We start from the raw sequence: 22,061 nt of genomic DNA, 5'->3' as shown, positions 1-22,061 counted from the left end.
AATGCCACTTCTTCAAAATAAACTCTCCCAGGCATTTTGTGGAAGAGACACACTCAAAGGGCCAAAGAGTCGCATGTGGCTCTCGAGCTGCAGTTTGCCAACCACGGTCCTAAAGTATCAAACACTGTGCTGTGAGTTCCCAAAGAAAGCCACAAATAAAGCCAATTTTTAGTATATTTCTCCCCCACATTCACAAATACTGAAAACCTACCCATTTCACTTTGAGAAAGAAAACAACCTCTTATAGTTTGGAATAATTCAAAGAATAGATAATATTTTTTCCTTTTGCTAGTGCTATACATGGCATCACATGCAGTCCAGTCCTAAAACCTTAGCAGTGTCTACTCTTACATTCAAACACACACAGGCACACCCTTGACGGTGGGCTTTTGTTGCATTTTGTTTTCGTTTTGAGCCTTACCAAAAGCTCAAAGGAGAGTAAAAGCAGAGGATGTTATTTGGAACTTAAAGATAAAAGAAACAAGACTTTGCTTCGATGGGTGAAATGACTTGCCCAAGGTGTCAGAGCTGAGAACAAAACGAACATGCTTCTAACTGTAGACCCCAGTTCAAAGAGTCCTCCTTTAAATCCTACAACCAGCAGATTCCCCGAGTTCTCTCAACTCCCCTGGTGAGGATGTCGTTTTCAGTGACGGTATCATTGGTTTCCCAAAAGCTTAAGCTTTGAATCACAAAAATAGGATTATGCTATTAGCTGATCTTAAGGCACCGCTTCCAGCTCGGCCTCATTCCTAACACTTTTCCATAAAAATCACAAATCCTCTCATTTTACAGCTTAATTCCACTGTAAATCTGACATTTTTACTTCTTTCTCAATCCATTTCATCTCAAAAGCAGTTCAGTGAAAACATTCAGATATTTAATTACACCGCTAGAAATGTTGAACCACTAATGTCATTACTGGATGTCTTCCTTTTTTTCCTTTGCCCAGATGACGTTATTCATACACAACAGATCTCTTAGGAAAAGCTCCAGTCTGAAGGAACATGACAGAGAGCCTTATCTTTCTAATCAATCATTCTTAAGTACTGTGCCACACCATCAGCAAAATATCGCTGGGCCCTCCTCTCACTGAAATATAACTACAATATGAGGAAAGAAAGGATTATCTGCGTGCGATCTGTTTATATCTGAGCAGCTGTTCTGAAACACCCAAACACTCAAAGGATGCCAGGATGTTCCTTGTCCCCAGGGAAGAAGGGAGGACAGAGTCAGGTAGCAGGAGAAACGAACACTAAAGGGATGCTTTAAATACTGGTTTCCTGTTGCTCCTGGCTGTTGCATTTGCTATGTTCTTTCTATGCATGCAACTAAATTCACCTCCGAATGAGGCGGATCAAAGGATAATCTCAGAAAAAGGAAGAGCAGCTTTCTTATGGTAGGATGGCTTTTTTCCCCCCAGGAGAGGAGATTTCTTTTCTCTTTCCTATTTATATCCTAACAAAGACATTAATCCATTTTTGTTTCAATTTCTCTATGTTAAATATCCCCAAGGCACTGAGGGGTCTGATATTTGTGATTTGGACAACCACCTGTTAAATTTTAAGGAACACAGACCTACAAGAAAAAACTGGAGTGGAATATTTTTCTCTAAATATTTTCCTTTGAGTTGCATAGTCTCTCACCACCACCACCACCACCACCACCACCACTACCACCACTACCACCACTACCACCATCACCACCACCACCACCACCACCACCACCACCACCACCACCACCACCAAATGGCAAAGTACACAATAAGGGGCAACAATGACAATCAACAAAAGTGGAAAACAAATGATGACTTTTACTAACATTGTCCCATGCCTTCAAGAAAATGGCCCTCTACGTCTCCCTGGAACACACCATGAGGATAATTTAAAGGAAAATGTACCATCCATGGCAGTTAACTGTCACAGAAAAGCCTGAATGGGGGTGATAATCCCTAAAAGGATTTGGGCCAAAGCATGGTGGCTACCAGATTTAGAAGGTTTCCACTTTAAGATGTTCACACCTGGGTGAGGATCCACGTTCGGATCTGAGAGCACGTGGGGTCAGCAAGAGCACCTAATGCTTGGTCACCTTCCAAGCATCCATTGTGCCTCTTCCTCCTTCCTCACAGAACCCTGCTTTAGTTCAGATATCCACCCTCCTGAAGATAATCCACTGACTGTAGAGGAGTAAGGGGTTGATCAATTGTTTGAAGGAAAATCTCACAGCCCCTTGCCAATAATTCATCCAGGACGGAAATGTGACTTCAGTTGACTCCATTAGACAGAAGGGAAAGGCTTTTGCTCCCTGCTGGAAGGACAGGGACAGTCTTTCTCCTGCTGGAAGCTTCTGACCTCAGCCTGTTGCCAGCTACTTGGGTTCTCAGACTCCCTTACAACTGTGAGTACCCATGGGACATGGTTATGAACAAGAGAACAGGGTCTGCTTGGAGGTTTCTAGAAGGCCATGTAGGGCTGGTGTGGTGCTGAACAATGTCAAGAAGCCCCCAAATCCTTTCCAATTTTCCTAGTCCGCCCCAATTCTAGATGCTGCTGGCAGCCATCCTGGAGAAAGCTGGCTCTAGGACAAAGCTGACCGCAGAGGAGGCGTACAGGCAGGAAAACCTTCCCCAATTACACAGCCCCAGGTCTGCCTACCGTAGGCCTCCTTCCTAGGAGCCAATCCGATTCCTCCTGGTGTGAGCCAGGGTCATGCTGTGTTTCCGTTACTTGAACTTGAAAGCATCCTAAAAGCTACAGTAGAGAAAGAGACTTACAAAGAGACCAAGAGAAAAAGACTTGCTGGGAGAGAACCAGAAGCGCCCAGTGTGATATAATCCTAGAGAGGATGGACTTTTACAAAGGAAAGAATTGCCGATAATGCTAAAGGCAGTACATGCATCAGGGGCGCTGTTTTCCCTGTACTGTGTCTGCTTTAGAAATAGAACAAGTTTAAAGCAATCTGCATTCGCTGTCACCACACCATGCTCTTCTGATGCATAAGGTATTCAGAGGCTAACTGATGGCAGATGACTTTACACTGGATTATGATAATTATTATGGGTGACAATTTGTTTATGATGATTATCTAGTGTGGTTTTTTAAAAATATATTTTGATTTTTCACAGAGGGGAAGGGAGAGGGATAGAGAGTTAGAAACATCGATGAGAGAGAACCATCAACCAGCTGCCTCCTGCACACCCCCTACCACGGATGTACCTGCAACCAATGTACATGCCCTTGACTGGAATCGAACCTGGGACCTTTCAGTCCGCAGCCTGACACTCTATCCACTGAGCCAAACCGGTTTCGGCATGAAGTGTGTTTTTACAGTGAAATACAGAGTAACCATGGTCAGGTAAGACTTATACAACATAAGTTACATGGAGAGCACATTGCAACCTTTCTTTTTCCCCCAAGTAGACTACATTCATCACTAAAGCCTCATAGACACATTTTATTCAAGACATTCTCGAAAACAAACAAAAACTGGAAAAATGTAAAACATTTATCTAAAGATTGCACAAGTTTTACGAGTATGAGGGAGTACTGAAGCCAAAATGTGTGAGAACTGCTCTTTAAGAAAAATTTCTTTCACCATCTCCACTAAACCTTCGGCTAATGTCACCGGATATAAACTCTCTCTCTGCCCTGACATTCTTTTCCACGGGAAGCATCCTGGCTGTGAGGAGGAAGCAGACAGTCTGAGTCAACACTCACCTTCACCAGCTCCGTGTAGCCTGTTTCTCTCGGGGTCCACCACGGCTGGGCTTTCAGTCCGTCCACGTTGTAGAGCGAGCGCTGCCAAACGGATGCAAAATGGCCCCTCTGGTGCCCAAGCTCGTACCACCTATACGCCTGAAAGAACAGAAAAAAAAAAATGAACTGCAAAGGAGGCATTTTTACTAATTTTAAAATTAAAGTCACCAATAACCAAGTATTGCTTTGTGACAGTGAAATAAAGAGCTTGCTAGTCAGGCATGCCCAAGTAAGTTACACTGGTGAGAACTGTTCTTGTACTGGATCTCTGGTTATGACCCATGAGGACAAGGGAATGGGTGATTTTATTTTCTGTCGAGGCTGTGTGGTGTTTTAACACAGGATTCGTGCCGCGTGCACTAGGGTCTCCCTCAGTGTTCAGTAGAGTCTAGGACTTATTTGTTGAGTAATAAACAATTTTGGACACTGATGTAGACTATATAGTCTACGTTTTATCTCTTAAATTCTGTGTTTGAGTTTCCTTTTAAAAGAGTTGCGATCTTGATCATTTCTTCAAAGATATCTGCATTTACTGCATGAGAATTTTAAATTGAGAGTCCCTCTTTTCACATGTGTTTTTCTATCTGTGTCCACATTCAGGAAGGCCACCTAAGGTAACAGTGTAAATCCTCCATTAAATTAATTAGACAAGCCAGGCTGGTGTGGCTCAGTGGTTGAGCGTTGGCCTGTGAACCAGGAGGTCACAGTTCGATTCTCAGTCAGGGCACGTGCCCAGGTTGTGGGCTCCATCCCCAGTGTGGGGTGTGCAGGAGGCAGCCAATCAATGATTCTCTCTCATCATTGATGTTTCTCTCTCTCTCTCTCTCTCTCCCTCTCTAAAACTCAATATATATATTTATATATATATAAAGGTATCTTTTAAAAATTACATAGACAAATGGAAATTGTATTCTGAGTTGGCATTAATATAGTGATAGCCCATAATAGATTTTTTAAAAGGGGGATTTTTGTTCCCTTCCCTCCCTCCTCCCCGCACCCGCGCCCCCCCTCCCCCCTAAGGATAACATCTGTGGCTTTAGGCTAGCTGTAACATGATATGACTGGCCTCCAAGAAGACCAGCCTTTCCAGGGACAGTTGGCTGCAGACTGCGCTGCTTCATGTGTCTCCTTCAGACAATGCCCGGCCATATGCTCTCTGGAGGCCCTCCCCGCAGGCTCCCCCAGGGCCAGGACACACCCGTTGTCTTAGGGCAGAGGACAATCTAGTGCCCTATCAATAGTAACCCCTCCCTTATTGCAAATCTGATCTAATGATTACTTTTAAAGAGTGATTTCCAATGCACATTTTAATCAATTACACACCACCTTTTAATACCAAGCAGATAAAGATGTTCATAAAACTCCAGATATACTTTACGTGTTAACTACAGTGACTTTTATGTCTTAAAATTCATACTTTGAAAATTCTTTCGCTAGGAAAATCAAGGGTGATAGCAGTACCACGTCATATTTTCAGTAATTCTTTTCAGTTTACTTGCTTTTATGTGTGATCAGCAGTTGATCATTCCAAGAACTGTGAAGTATCTACCATTTACAAATGGTAAAGCTGAGGCTTAAAAAGGCTACAATCTTGAACTAGAACCCACAGCTCCGAACAATGTCCTACACAGCTACTCTTCAATGATATTTTCAACGAAGGTAAAATCATCTTCAATTACATAGAGGACCCAATGAATTCAGCAAGAGGGGAAAAAACACAAACACATCTAAACTACTTTTCAATAAGAATTTGCAAGAAAATCAAGTTAGAATCCATTGAAAATGTCCTCTTTACTGTTTCCCTTTTATACTTCTTACCAAGAATACTGAAATAGAGTACCTTCTAAATAAATGTGTTTTCTATACTTCAAATTATTGTCACGTATGGTTGGTCTCTCTCTCTCTCTCTCTCTCACACACACACACACACACACACACACACACACACACACCATGACAGAAATTACATGTCAAATGATTCCAACTCAGAAAACCCCAGGCCACACCTAGGGAACAGGCTATGTCTTACGTGGCCCCGGCCAGAGTCCACTATGCCTGGGGCTCTGTGCACAGTGGGGCCTGGGAGACACACTTGTGGTGCGAACAATTGGCTGCACCCTGCCTGTGGAGGACCCTGAACGCCATTGCTTAGCAATCGGACTGGTTTTTCTTTTGCACTGGGGGTGTTTGAGCATACAATGCAAGTTAAGTCTAAAGCAAGAAACAGCAGCCAGGTTCTCACCGCCATCGCTACATGGAAGGTGACAACAGACAGCACGGACTGAGCAAGAGGGAAGGTGACACAGGCGCCAGACGCCAGGAAGCTAGCTCTCAGATCCCGGCCTGTCTGGATGGGAGGTCTCTCAGAGGAGGAGGAGCTAGAGCTGATTCAAGTCCAGATCCTGGGGAGTCAGGAATCTCATCAAATGAGAGATGGAATTCAGGAAGGAAAATGGGTTAGAGGAAGATAAGAGAGTTGTCTCTGTGACATGGTGTGGTGGCATTAAGCGGGCAACAGACGTACAGATCTGGACTTGGAGTGGGAGAGGAGAGCTGGGATGGGGATCTGGGAGTTATGGAAATACTGGGAACAGCTGAGTGTGAATTGCTGAGACCATCATGGTCTGTCTCCTCCCACTCCTATCCATACGGAACCACTAGGAAAACCTTCTTCAAAAGCAGCCTTATAGCAGGCTCTGCAGCACTGAGGCTGTAGGTCTGCTTCTCTCGCGGGGCCTGGAGCTGAGCTCCAAGCAGAGAACATGAAGACAACTGCTTGCTAATGGGCAAACTCAGAGCATGACAGTCAATTCACTGGTTCAATACCTAACATCAAGAATGTATTAACATGGGGCTGTGCCTGACCGGTGTGGCTCAGTGGTTGAGTGCTACCCTATGAACCAGGAGGTCATGGTTCAATTCCCGGTCAGGGCACATGACCGGATTGCAGGCGCCATCCTCAGTGTGGGGTGTGCAAGAAGCATCCAATTAATAATTCTCTCTTTTTCTCCCTCTTCCTTCCTCTCTGAAATCAATATTTTTTTTAAAAAAATGAATATACTAACATGGGGCTTCTACATTCCACTTGCTTTCATTCCACTGTAAGGAGAGTCCTTGTGAACTTCTAAAATTCAAGAACTGTGCTGTTCTGTGCATATTAATAATAAGTAAGCGGATAGAACAACAGTCTCTAAGTTCAAATCCCAACCCCCTAACAGGTATTCAGCTGTGAGTGCTTGGCCCTTGAAGTAAGGGCTATTTTCATCTAAGATGTGAGAAGAAATCATAGACTTCTTTGATCTATCTTTCTTTGTCCTGGACCCTGAGATGTTCAAAGATAATTAATCAGTGAGAATAATTACATTTATAGAAATCAAACATGAACATTTATCCGGTGTTAGATATTGCAGCAAAGTCTTTCTTATCCCTCTCATTCAAAGGAGGTAGCAGGCATCTACATCTAAAAGAACGAAGGAACACAAAAGTGACTGCTAGTCAGTAATTTTTTCTCCCTTTATTTCTAATTCAGAGACTCACTTCATCCTTTTATCCACGGCTCTAAGGAGAGCCCAGTCTAGAGCCGTGTGATGGTGCAGCACTTACCCGGAGGTGGGTTTCACCTCCCAGCAATGTCCTGTAAACCATTGTGGGTTGATTGGGAGTGTTTTGAAATTTACATATCATGACTAATGACCTAATGTTGTGTTTAAAGAAGCCGACTCAGAAAATGTTAACAGCCACAAAGAAAATATGTAACTAGTTTCAGCTACTACATTTTTTGAGTCAGTACTTGTTATTACTCTTCCTACAGGTGTGTCATCTTAAACTTGGTATTAAATATTTCTCAAGGTAATTAACCCTGGGGTTCAGGGAGCTTAGGAATCAGTTGAATAAAGACGTCATTCTGAAATAACCACTTTTTAAGTTCCCAAATAAAAACAAATCTAAGCAAACTGTTAAAATATTTTTAAAATACTTAAACAATTTCAAGGATACCTATTTCATATTTTGAAAACATTTTTCAAGGCAAATGTCTACCATTTTATACATACACAGATATACACATAGGTGCGCCCACACACACACACAGCCCTATTTAGAGACCACTCTTATGATTATTCACTCAGATACTTTCTTGAAAGAAACTACAGAAGCCAATGCCCAAAAATTCTTTAGAGGATAAAGTAAGAGTTGTTGGGTTGTTTCAAAAAAGCTTAAATTATCACTTTCAAAAAATTATGCTAAAAAAGTATAACTGTCTTAGAAATAATTTACCCCTACTCCGTCCTCTTTTAGAATAAAAACATTCATAAATACATTACCTCCTTGTTCCCAACCCTCTGCATGGCATCCCCCAGGTGAAAATAAAATCGTCCATCATCAGTGCCAGGATCCCCAGATTCTATTCCTTCCTGTAGAAAAGACAATGTTAGCATTTATGGAAGAATACCACAGTCAATTCATTGATTTACTTAATCTTTATATACCAGTTGAAAATCGAAGAACCAGACAAATTCATCTCAACATTAAAGTTTGGCAATTAGATTACCAGTCAATATTTACAATGCAAAACCAAAAGAAGGTTTAATAAAAGTTAAACTTTAACAATACATTCATCATCAATTAACAGATTAGCCCATAAAATTAGCACCATTGCTTTGTGAATTGTCTCTGTGGATGTGATCATATTTCAGTATCCCACATAATTTCTCTGGCCAGGTACTAACACATTTATTTGGTTTTCCAAATCTAAACATTTGTCATTTAGAGGCTTGTTTAAAAATGCCTGAACCAACATGTTTTGTTACTCATATGTCTGAAGTGACAGAGGCCCAACTGCAAGTAATGTTTTTCTCTCTCCAAACAAATGCGCTCTCCTCACCTTTTAACAAAATTCTATCTGATAAAAGAGTAGTATGCAAATTGATTGTCACTACAACACACACGATGGCTGCCCCATTGTGGACACATAATGGCCGCCACAAGATGGCCGGCAGGGGAGGGCAGTTATGGTCGATCAGGCCAGCAGGGGAGGGCAATTGGGAGGGACCAGGCCTGCAAGGGAGGGAAGCTGGGGGGGACCAGGCCTGCAGGGGAGGGCAGTTAGGGGTGACTAGGCCTGCAGGGGAGGGCAGTTGGGGGCAACCAGGAAGGCAGAGGAGTGGTTAGGGGATGATCAGGCTGGCAGGCAGAGTGGTTAGGGGCAATCAGGCAGGCAGGTAGGCAAGTAGTTAGGAGCCAGCAGTCCTGAATTGTGAGGATTGGGCCTAAATGGGCAGTTGGACATCCCTTGAGGGGTCCCAGATTGGAGGGGGTGCAGGCTGGGCTGAGGGACACACATACACACACACACACACACACACACACACACACACACACCCATGCACGAGTTTCGTGCACCACGTCTCTAGTATTTTGTAAAACATTTGATAGGATTAAAGCTAATTGGAATCTCTGAGAATGTAACTGTTATTAAACAAGTCTTATTATAAAACACTTAGCTGATATCTATCTCCATCTCCCCCATAAGGACTGACATTGAGACTTATAAAAAAAAAAACAGAAAATACTAAAGCAAGAAAATAAACTTTAAAAAATAAAAAAGGACAAAGGTAAAAAAAAATATTCAATATCAAGGATTTCCTTTTAAAAATCTGCATCTTTGAGGCTTTGTCACAAGAAGTCCATTGTCCTGGAAAGCAATTTTATTTGCATAATGTTGAGAAGTAGCTGCAACAAACGAGAGAAGCAGAGTTGTGATCAGGGTTCTGGACGGATAGACACTCCAATCAATGACCTCAGTTGTTAATGGAGCACCCTGCCCCCCATATCTCATCATTGTTGAAGCAGGGAGAGTCCTGCTAGGCCTTTCCTGTGTCTAAGGAAACCTAAGAAAACACCTTAAGTCAGAGAAACACACATGCCCACAGAGTCGTGGCAGGGGATGGAAAAGTCTGCAGAGGCCCAGTGACAGTCAAGACAGATTGCGGGGTGCACGCCCACCTCACTCCCGTGCTGGGATGTGAGCCAGATATGACCTTTTTGAGAAACCAGAAGTCTGCATAATTATATAAAATGTGCAGATTCTCAACACAGGCAAGCAATTAAAATTATTTTAATAAGAGTTATGTTGGCCAAATATAACGTGCAAGCTATTTGCGATCAGTGGGCTGCTACTTGGTACCTCTGATTTAAGCCCTGTGAAAGAAAGAGATCATAAAAGTATAATATACTGCTACTTAAAAAAAAAAAAAAAATTCACTGACATTCAATCAGCTACCTGTCCAATATGGCAGCTGCTGCTGGCTCATGTCATTATTTAATTTAACATTAATTAAAATTAAAATTTCAATTCTTCAGTCACACCCGCCACATTTCAGGTACTCAGTCGCCACGTGTGGCCATTGGCTACTAGAATGGAATACAGAGGGCATGTCCCCTGTGGTGACAGATTCACCGGTAGCCCTGAGCTAGACCAAATGTGATTTGAGCCAGTTGACCAAGATGCAACTGGATATGATAGAGAAAAACGACAGCATAGCTTAATCTGAGTATTCTGCTACCAGGCTTTTTGGAGTTTGACCTCTTCAGGGTGCATTTTTTACCTCACTTTGTATGAGCTGTCCCGGGCCCTATTCAAACTAGTTTCAATCATTTAATTCACATATGTCAAACACAAGGCCCGCAGGCCAAATCCAGCCCGCCAGGCCTTGCAATGTGGCCCGCACCGCGCTGTCATCACTGCACTCCGCTGTCAGTTTATGACATTGTCAGTTTATGACTGTTCAGTAAACCATTCGGCCCACGATTTAGGCTGGATTTTAGATTTTGGCCCCTTCTCTGATTGAGTTCGACACCCCTAATTTAATTCATTGCCCGTATTTTAAAATATTATGTCAGTAACTTTGGTCTACCTTTAAAGTTTCAAAACAAACTAATAATGACCTCAGTTTTAGAAATGTCTTCATAAAAGTCTTTTCCAGAGAGTCTCTGCTTAGACAGTTGGTGTTTCTACATTTGATACTCTCATTCCTGGTGAAGGTCCACATTGGCCTAAGAATATACATCTTCTGACCTAGTATCAAATGTAGGTCAGAAGATGTATATTTTCACCATGAAAAGACTCAGCAGTGCATGCCAATTGATGTACAAAGATTGACTCAGAACCATTGGAAAATGAACCAAAGGCAAGGGCAGGGATAGTTACCTTCAAATAGGGAATGCTTTCTGCAATCTTGTTCTGGGCCTTCAGGATAAACCCGTAATGCACTTTAGCGAAGCCATCATTTGGTGCCACTTTCAGAACCTAAACTCAAAGAGAAAAAGAAGCCACTGTGATTGACAACAAATTCTACAAATGACTGTCAAAACACATTCTAATTAGCTTTGCTCTACTTTGGATCATGACGTTACAGCTTTAAAACACTAGTGTTTAGTTTCATTGCAATATATTAAGCTTAAATGGCCTCATTTCCTCTCAACTCAATGTTTTCACACCCACACATTAGTTCTTGAAAAATGAAGGAATAAATATGAAAAGGCAACGACTGTTAAGAGTGTTACTTTAACAATGCAAATGAGCAAAACATCTGTCAATTGTTATGACTTCAATATATTTTTAGTAATCAAGAAAAACTACATTTGCTATCTTAAAGTCAACTCTGAATGATTATACACTTCTTTACATACATGCCTTATACATTACCTTAACAGAAAACTTGGTTTGCATTTGTAATGTATCATGATCCACTGATTCAATGTAAATTTCTTGAAGGTCTAGCCATTTTCTAAAAAACATTTTTTTTTTTCCCAAAGAGTAAGGAAGAGATAGAAACATCAATGATGACAGAGACTCATTGATCGGCTGCCTCCTGCTTGCTTCCCCATTGGGGGTCAAGCCCTCAACCTGGGCATACACCCTGACCTGGAATCGAACCATGACCTCCTGATTCATAGGTCAACGCTCAACAGCTGAGCCACACCTGTCAGGCTAAGGGTCAGGCTAAGGTCTAGCCATTTTTAAGGACTGAGAATAAAGAGGTGAACAAATTCAATATTCTGTGATAAAATCTAGGTAAATATTTAAAATAAATCATATTACAGTTTGTCTTATGCATTTATTATGATTACAATTAATTATGCAAAATGCCTCTAAATAAAAATCAGCAGTGAGAAATCAAAATGATAACATTCAACTCGGGGAGCTGCTTAAACAAACTAATTTATGGAGCAAAAGTGAAAGCCTTGATAAAAGGTTACCATCTCAGTGAAGCCTGCGCCCAACCACCAGATATAAAACAGACCCCTCCCCCCATCACTAGTCACTTTCTAACTCCTTATCTGGACTCCTCTTTATTTGTAGCGCTTATCTCCATTGACTTATTATTTATTTCCCCGACTAAGAAATAAGCAGTACAGGGATTGTGTCTGTTACACTCACTGCCGATCCCCAGTGCTTAGAACAGTGCCGGGCACATGGCAGGTTGTGAAGAAGTAAGTCTGCACTGACTGAGCGGATGGGTGCATGCTGCTTTCCTCCCCAACGAGGGCTCTGAAAGCAGGCTCTGCGGCTGCACTTCCCAGCACCTGTGACCAGGCTGGATGCTGAGGAAGAGCTCAACAAATGCCCCTGGAATTGAACCTGATGGAGGCCGATCGTGTTTCCAGTAGCATAACTCTGAAGGGATTATTATACGAAGTACAGCTACACAGATGACATTTCTGCTTGCTCTAGACACAGAGCTGTCATCTCAAGTAATTAGCAAAGGTACTCCTTTACTGGACATTGTCGAACACACAGACCTCTTCTAGGCCCCAGACATATACACATAAACGAGATACACTCGCTTTATCAGGGAGCTCCCAGTCGGGCAGGGAGACGGACCCATAAGCAGACAATGGCAGTGCGATGTGGTGAGTGTGACTATAGTGATAGGCATGAGGCATGCAGGGAGTACAGCAGAGGGGCACCTAGATCACTCTGGGGTGGGTGTGGCTGGGCCACATCTGAAAGGTGTGTAGGGTTGAATAGGAGTTCATTACGGAAAGGGAGTATGGGGGATAGAGGGCAGAAGGCAGATCACAAAAGCTCTGCTAAAACACACACACACACACACACACACACACACACACACACGAAACAAAAGCTCCTGTTTAGTTACATGACCAAGATAATCTCCCGGGGAGCAGAAATTTAAAATGCTTCTGTTTGACTGTCTTTGAAGTGTAACATGTAGTATGCAGCAGGCTCCAGGGCTCTTCCCTCATTTGCATGGCAGAGAGTCCCACGTCCCACTGATACACATGCGACCAAGAGGGGAGGCTGGCCGTCAGGCAACCAGGGGCCGCCTCCCTGCTTGCTTCGCTGTGATCACCCTCTGTGCTCGCTGCAGTTCACACGCGGTGCATGAGGGATGTGCAGGCTGTATTATCCAGCTGCAATCAACAAACTCTCAGAAAAGGACAAGTGGCTTTAGAAGATCTCTAAGAATGCCACACTGATGTTAATACTAACAATATAACACAAATTCTCTCTGTTTCACACACACACACACACACACACACACACACACACACACCCAAAATGGTATAGCTGCCATTTCTAGTCACAGTACAAACTCTGCATGACATTACCAGAAATTTAAAAGTCATATAATCATAATAGCATTACACACTGATATTACTGAAATATATATTTTTTTCGGGGAGAATAAAAATATTTTTGGCAGTAAACAAAAAATTTTAAAATACCAACACATTAAAACGTATTTTGGAGTAGCTTTTACAATGTCCATGATAAATCAGTCTATGAACATGCATTTTGCAGGTATTTGCTTGAATATTTTTAAAATTTATTTCAGAGAGGAAGGGAGAGAGATAGTAACATCAATCATGAGAGAGAATCACTGATCAGCTGCCCCCTGCACGTCCCACACTGGGGATCGAGCCCGCAACCTGGGCATATGCCTTTGACCAGAATCGAACCTGAGACCCTTCAGCCCATAGGCCAACACTCTATCCACTGAGCCAAACCGGTGAGGGCTACTTGAATATTTTACACTGGAATATTAAACAAGACCACTGCTTGGGCAATGGGAACCACTAAAGAGTTAAGCCGAGGATGGATGGTCAGATCTGTGACTGGTGTGAATGAAAGCAGGGGAGTCAGGCCTGGACAGGATAAATCTGTTTAAAATGGAGAGGATTTGAAAGATACTCAGAAAGTAAAGAGGAATTAGTGATTGAGAACCGGATTGTGGACCCATAAGGATATGCTATGTTTGTACCACTAGCCACCATTTCCCAGGCTGCTGTGGCAGCTTCCATAAAGAGGAATTGATTAAGCAAAGCATGAAGAAGAATTTAGGGGGTTATTGGGGTGACATTGAGAGAGGAAGGAGACATAGGAGCACCTCCAAGAGCTGTAGGTGTGAACAACCTAGATCTAACCATTTTAAAGTTGGTCTTTGTTGAAACTAAGTGCAACAAAAACCCAGAAAAGGAAAAAGAATAAATTTACTCAAAGATAAAAATCGACATGCAAAAAATAGAAAATTACACTATCACTTTTCTGGAAATGATCTTAGACTGTGCCATAACGTATCAGGATAAACTGTGGTTAAGGAAAGAGAATCCATTAGACACAGCTTATTAACTCTGGAGTGAAAGAAGAAATAAAAGGCAAACCGCACATGTATTTTTCAGTCTATTAATATGTCTTTAAAAAGGATCCCACTCAATTGTATTAGACAACTACAGTTAGACCTTCTGCATCCTGTTGTGCTTATTCAGATGGGATTATGATTTCAAATGTATAAACAACAGCAGGGAGATTTTATTTTTTTCAAGATGAAGTAAAATGTTTAAGTATCAGACTTAGTAGCAAGTAAAAAAAAAAGTGAATGTATTCAAAAGATTTTTAAAAGGTAAGGAAGGACAAATTCATAGCGGGTGAGAGAAACTGGTATGTTTTCAGATACTGACTTAACTTCACATGTGCTTAGAACTCAACCAATACTTGATCATGATTTTAGGAAGGAAAGAAGGGAGGGAGGGAGGAATGTAAAGAGGGAGGGAGGAATGTAAAAAAGAAGGGAGGGAGGTAGGGAAGGAGGAATGAATTCTATAATTCCATCTTATATAATGGCTGCTGGCAGTGGCAGAACAATGGGCATATTGGATATAGTTTGACAATTCTTACATTCATACAATTCTGAATCTTTGAGATAGAGCATGCATCCCCTAACCCAGTGGTCGGCAAACTCAGTCAACAGAGCCAAATATCAACAATACAACGATTGAAATTTCTTTTGAGAGCCAAATTTTTTAAACTTAAACTTCTTCTAACACCATTTCTTCAAAATAGACTCGCCCAGGCCGTGATATTTTGTGAAAGAGCCACACTAAAGGGGCCAAAGGGCTGCATGTGCCTCATTGAGCCACAGTTTGCATGACACTCAGTGTCATGTTTAGGCCATTCACAAATACAATGCCCCACATGGATGTACATGTTTTAATGATGTGGACCAGGTATATTAGTGGATGCAGGATCAATCCACTTTTTGTAGATACTCAAGATGCTATAAAAAACAAAGGTCTTATTTATGTCCTCTCAGATAGAAAACAATTATAAGGATGAAAAGACAATAGCTCTGAAATTCAATTATTTTCAATGAAGCATTGACAGCAATAAAAGGAAGAAAGCACCCCTTTATGAGTGGACAGTCCCCAGACTGGGGCTGAACTCACTGCATTGAACTTGCCAGCATTTTACAAACAGAAGAAATCCTACTGACCATCCCTGAAGAGCAGCCTTTTGATGTCAAAAGCAACAGCTGGACACCCATAGACAGATGTGTTTTCCTCTCTTACCGAGACATTAACTTTCCCCGGCTTCTGAGCTTGTTTGGGATCCTGTTTACTCTAAACCAAGTGAACTCCCTGATTGCTGGGAGGAGTCACAGTTTTCTAGATTTTACAGTTACTTGTGACCTAGAGGTTATTTATAAAAACGGCCATTACAAGGTAGAAATCCTTTCATAGGCATCACTGCTAAATAAACAGAGTCAGTGGCCCTCTGAGAGGTGAGTCATTTACTCCCCATGCCTACCAGAAGCCAATTCCAGTATGCCAGCAGAGCTGAATCATCTGGAGGTGGCTGATGGCATTTCTCCAAACCTGAAAAGGATGCATAAAATGATTGCTTGCTGCCAGACAGCTGAGGGCATCTTAATCTACATGTTATTGCCTCCTACTGGCCAAACATCTGAACAGCCAAAGGCAGTTTCTCCCAAACCTGATAATCTGACAGTGGATTTGTGTACTAACCTCTGGCCTTCTAAGTGTTTATTTACCTTGCCTTAGGACAATTTGTGTTAATAAAAAGCAAGGGGTCCTGAAACAAGGAGAACTTGATTTCTTTAGCCAAGCTATTCTGGCCCCCAAATGCCTTTCAAAATTATGTTTCATCTCTGGACTCTTTAATTTATGCACAGCACCTTCTCCAGATTTCTGAACCCCTCTACATGCTGCATCAAGACCACCGGCATTACATGCCCAAGAAACTCATGCTCTGTAGCTTCTCTAGACCAGACTTCTAGTGAAAAAAAAGAAAAAGAAAAAAAGAAAAGAGTATGTTTTCATGTTTCCGAAACACTTGAGTTCCTCTTCCAGCATAGAGCACACTTTTAGAAAGGCTGTTTGTGGACCAATAAAGATGAAGTTTGAAAGTACCACAATTATAGGTTGAAGGTTTTGATGTACCAAGTGTCAACTAAACTCTAAGATCTTCTGATCATGGGGAAAAAGACTATGTGAAAACAAAACTAAGATGTCACCTATCATAATACATGCCATTTAACTTTATATATATATATATATATATATATATATATATATCCCTAATATGCAAATAGACCAAACTGCAGAAACCCTAATATGCATATAAAACCCTAATATGCAAATAGACCAAACTGCAGAAACCCCAATATGCAAATAGACCAAACTGCAGAACAACCAAACAACCAGTTGCTATGACGTGCGCTGACCACCAGGGGTGTGCATCAGCAGCAGGCAGATGGTGGGCATCGGCCATGGTGGGATGGTGGGGCAGGTGAGCAGGGGTGCCAGACCAAGGCTGGTGCCAGTTCTTATCATCGGGGTAAGCCTCTGGTGGTTACTGAAAATTCTTTGCTTCTGTGCGCCAAGGTCTCGCTGGGCATTCACACCTGCTGTTGGCGCCAGCCCCACATGCACCCGCTGCCAGAGCCACTGCTCACACCCACTGCCAGTGCTGGTCCCGATCACTCAGTGGTCAGCAGGTGCAAGTGGCAGCTGTCAGCCCTAATTGCCCTTCAGAGCTTCTCCACCTCCCCTGCTCCTGAGGGACAATCAGGGCCAGCAGCCACCTTTTGCACCCACTGCCAGCACCAGTCCCACTTGCACCTGCAGCCAGCGCTGCCGCTCACATCCGCTGCTGGCACCACTGCTCACACCTGTTGCCAGTGCCTGGCTCTGGCCTCTGATTGCTCAGCACCATCAGTGTGTTCAATGCTGCCACCCCAATTGTCCCTGAGGGCTTTTCCACCTCCTCCTGCTCATCGGGGCAGCAGCCGCTGACAGTGCAGGGCCTGCTCTCACCTGCTGCTGGTGCTGGCCCCAATAGCTCCGTGCTGATAGCAGGTGGGAGCAGGGCCGTCACTGTTTGGGAGCAGTGGCGGTGGGAGTGGGGCTGCCGGCAGACAGGGTATTGGGGGCTCACGGTGGGGGCACGGAGGATGAGCTGAGACCTACTCCTGTGCCCACCGCAGCCTCACTGCCCACAGTTCCTTTCAAGGTGCATGAGTTCATGCACTGGGCCCCAAGTTTAAAATAAAGAGAATGAGAGATTGGATGCATTAAATGTAATTTACAAATAACATTAGACCATTGTGTTCAAAATAATTTGATGTAGTTAATGGAAGATTGCAGCTTGCTTACCTTTTCATAAACCTTCTTGGCATTCTCATTATCTCCCATCAGCAGGTAACCCACTCCGAGGTCATTCTTTAAGGAAGTGTCATCAGGAAATAGTTGAACTAATTTCTGAAGGGTAGCAAGAGAGCCTCTCATGTGACCTGATTTGGTGGAAAGAGAAAAAAAAAAAATCCAATAGAAATAAAAGCAGATTACATACACTTTTATAGTGAGATTAAAATCAAGACAGGCTATTCATTCACTGGAGCCAGAATATCAACTTGAATCCGACTCTTATACATAGATGGCTAAATACCTATTAGGATTTCATTATACAGTTGCAACAGTATCTCCTATAAAAACTAAATATAGCCGAAGCCGGTTTGGCTCAGTGGTAGAGCATCGGTCTGCGGACTGAAGAGTCCCAGGTTTGATTCCGGTCAAGGGCATGTACATTGGTTGCGGGCACATCTCCGGTGGGGGGTGTGCAGGAGGCAGCTGGTCGATGTTTGTCTCTCATCGACGTTTCTAGCTCTCTATCTCTGTCCCTTCCTCTCTTTAAAAAATCAATAAAATATTTTAAAAAACGAACAAAAAAACCCCTAATATAATACTGATTATAATTCAAATCTTCTCCCATCACCATATATCATAACATAGAAACCCTCATCTGAAACCTATATCATATTAACCAATGTTCCCCCAATAAATTTAATTTTAAAAAATCCAATAGAAATAAAATCCTTCCTATTTTCTAAATTCATTAACATTTGCTTTTTTTTTAATATCAAACTCAGTCTTAAGAAAGTTTCTGTTATCAGTTCCCTGTAAAATCAAGTTTTACTGAGTTTTTGTTTTGTTTTGTTTATTACAATTAAATTTAAAATTATGAATAGGGAACAAGTTAAAAATCTAACTGATTTCGAGGTCCAGCATCCTGTGTGGAGCTTGAAGGGGCCCAGCCGTACCCTGCTGACATTGTTTCCAATGACGAGTGTCTTCATCTCCAGGTGAGGACCCATGCTCTCAGCAAAGGAAACATCATCCAGTGTTAGGGGACCCTCTGCTGGACGACAGGATGCTACGCACGCGTGAGCCATGGAAACCCTAGCTTCAATTCACGTTTAAGGCTACCTGGTGGCAACTTAAAATTTCTGCGGCCAATTGGCATTACTTCTTGCTGAAGTTGGGAAGACACGCTGAGTATGAAAAAATGTGCAAAATAAGACTAGTCTACATGACACATGTAATTACCTAAAGGGCTCAGTTGCTCACAAACTGAATATTAGCCACGGGCATTTAGGACCATCAATAGCGATGCCCCACTAGTAGATAAAATATTGGGCGCAAAACATCACCCAATCTGTCTGAGGCTGGCTCCCCAATGCTGGCCTTGCTGGGATGGGTTTGCTCAGCTATTCATTCCTTCACTGACAAGTCTGACTCAGAATCTCTCCTGTCCCTCAACAGCCCAGACTAATGTCAGACATTCTTCTGTTTCTTAACTTCCCCTATTAATCAGTATAAAGCCCAAGGTGAAAATCCCTCCTGCTGCTACCCCCACAGATCCCTTCCTCTCTGCATCATGGCACCCTATTCCACTGGGGGTGAACTTCGTCTCTACATCCCCTTCACTGACATCTCCTGCCACAATCCCTCCTCACACAGCCTCCTTCTCATTCAGAGGAGGAGACTAAGAAAGACTGCCGTGGAAGAGGGCTAGCTATTATTATTGATTTTTTACAGAGAGGAAGAGAGTGGGATAGAGAGTTAGAAACACCGATGAGAGAGAATCATCAATCAGCTGCCTCTTGCACATCCCCTACTGGGGTCGAGCCCGCAACCAAGGTACATGCCCTTGACCAGAATCAAACCCAGGACCTTTCAGCCCTCAGGCCGATGCTCTATCCACTGAGCAAAACCGGCTTCCGCAAGCGGGCTAGCTTTATCCCTAGGCCCTCTCTCCCTCAGGGCTGGGAGTGGAATAAGGCAGGTGAGGCACCCAAGTTCAAGAGGGTGCCCCAAACTCAGTCATCCAGAGGAGTGATTTTTATGTATTTCTTTTAAAATATCAAAATGAATGTAAAAATCTAGGATGAACAAAACATCAAAAATGTAAGGACTGACTCAGTAACCAATGCTATGCTGGAGCCCGAGGCAAAGGCAGCTCAGCCTGTGTGTGTGCCGTACTCTTTTCTTCCCCTGAACGGATCCTTAGGAACCGAAGTTTAATTGACCAGTCCTTCTGTTTTTAATCATCACCTGGGTCACCTTCTATCAGAGATTTCTGTCATCTACCAAAGGGACATTCGACCTTTAATTCCACCCCTCAGGCAGCTGATAAAAGGGTCATTTTGTCTAGCATATTACTTACATGAGCTTCTCCTAGTGGCGTCGATAATTGGTTCATGTAAGTGACCCAGCCAGCCCAGCACCCACCTTAGCATGGGCTGAGGTTCTTCTTCCCAGTTTACATGTTAGGAGGGCGAGGACCACAGCCTGGTGATAAGGGACGTGACAGCCGGTCTTACTGCCTCGGCTCTGGGAGCCTGGGTCACGCAGAGAATAGGCTCTATGCTGCTCTTTTCAAAGCAATTCGTGATTTAAAAAAAAATTTTTTTTCTAACGTTTTCCTTGCCATAGAGTCAAACCTTACACGGAAAATTTTATTTAAATGTATTTTTAAAATATATCTTACTGATATTTTACAGAGAGGAAGAGAAAGGGACAGTGAGTTAGAAACATCGATGAGAGAGAATCATCGATCAGCTGCCTCTTGCACACCTTCTACTGGGGATGTGCCCGAAACCAAGGTACATGCCCTTGACGGAATTGAACCTGGGACCTTTCAGTCTGCAGGCCGACGCTCTATCCACTGAGCCAGACCAGTTTCGGCAAAGAGAATTTTAGAGCGCCTAAAAACTCTTAATATTCCTCTACAAAAATGGTCCCACTGATCACTTTAACCTTCATGCACCAGGCCGTTCTAGTTTAAGAGAAAAGAGATTTGGCGTGACAGCAAGAGGTTTTTATTCTAGGCCTATTCACTGATTAGCGATAACTCCTTAGGCGAATTATTCAGCCTCTTAGCCTCCGATTGACCTCCGTTTTCAAATGGGTGGGGTAGGGTGAGGAGGGAGGGGCGGTAAAAATAGCATCGGCATCGATCAAGGTTGGGATTTCTATGTCAGTCTAAGAAGCAGCCGGGTAAATGATCCGAAATTAGTTCTGGGACTCAGGTTACCTTCCATGTAACTAGATTCTTCTAGGAGCACCCAGGCTCTGCCAGGGAAAAGCATGGCCCGTGTGACGGAATGAACTTCTCTTCCCCCATCTCACCTAGAAACTGCTGTCTGTCTGAGCGCCGCTTCAGACTCAGCTTCACCAGGTCGGTGGGCACCTCGGGCAGGCCGGCCACCTCCTGGTAGGTCTCGATAGCCCTGCGCAGCACCTCGTTGCTCCTCCTCTTCTCAGCCAAGTCGTCTTCGCACTAAAGGAAGGCCCACACCGAATTAATGTCCCCTGACAGGGAATACTTATAATCACCCAAGATATTCATGAAAAGTGACCTTTGTATGTGCTTTAGAAATAATTCAAGATAGGTACAAGTTTTCTCTTTATGAAAAGATAAAAAAATAAAACAAAGGAAAGCAATACAACATGTTATTCTAATAATATGAAGAAGCTGAAACCTGTTTGGCTCAGTGGATAGAGCGTCAGCCTGTGGACTGAAAGGTCCCAGGTTCCATTGTGGTCAAGGGCATGTACCTTGGTTGCGGGCACATCTCCAGTGGGGGGTGTGCAAGAGGCAACTGATCGATGTTTCTCTCTCATAGATGTTTCTAACTATCCCTCTCTCTTTCTCTCTGTAAAAAATCAATAAAATGTATTAATAATAATAATAATAATAATATGAAGAAAAGTTAGCTACTAAGCTACAGGCCAAAAAGAATATAAAACAACAACAACAACAACAATGAAACTAATATATACTGGGATTGATGGTGGTTTATATCATGTTATACACTAACATTACACAGACAGGTCTCCAGTCCACTATTCCTGGTCTCCCATCAGTTCATTCATTCATTCCACAACTGTTTTCTGGGAGCCAGGTTCTGTTCCACACACAGGGAACTGAGCACTGGTTCCAGGACATTGGCATTGTAAAGCCTTTTAGTGACTCAGCCCACCTCACTTTCCTAGGAGATGTGTCATTTTCTGCCTCAGAGACACTAATGGTTCGTGTAAGAGAATAAGGTGAATTGAGTTTATAACCTAAGATTTGGTGTCTGGATGTTCAGAGAACATAGCCAACATTTATTTTCACAGTGACCCAAAGAATGGGATTGC

General features: G+C 42.8%; 1 protein-coding gene across 12 annotated transcripts in view; it reads right to left on the bottom strand.

Annotated features, from left to right (window-relative positions):
* Positions 1 to 22,061, bottom strand: part of ASPH (aspartate beta-hydroxylase) — a 156,222-nt gene that overhangs the window by 14,531 nt on the left and 119,630 nt on the right. For all 12 annotated transcript variants that reach the window (XM_084865086.1, XM_084865079.1, XM_084865090.1 and 9 more), the window contains 5 exons: positions 21,048 to 21,198; positions 17,733 to 17,869; positions 10,963 to 11,061; positions 8,078 to 8,167; positions 3,717 to 3,854 (listed from right to left, as the gene is read on the bottom strand). In XM_084865086.1, the coding sequence (XP_084721212.1) occupies positions 3,717 to 3,854; positions 8,078 to 8,167; positions 10,963 to 11,061; positions 17,733 to 17,869; positions 21,048 to 21,198 (615 nt within the window). The remainder of the gene's footprint in view (positions 1 to 3,716; positions 3,855 to 8,077; positions 8,168 to 10,962; positions 11,062 to 17,732; positions 17,870 to 21,047; positions 21,199 to 22,061) is intronic.

This window comes from Pipistrellus hanaki (genome assembly GCF_964339955.1).
Source record: "Pipistrellus hanaki genome assembly, chromosome: 17".
NCBI lineage: Eukaryota > Metazoa > Chordata > Mammalia > Chiroptera > Vespertilionidae > Pipistrellus > Pipistrellus hanaki.
Note: the sequence above shows the minus strand (reverse complement) of the source record. Positions and strands in the feature narration are given on the sequence as shown.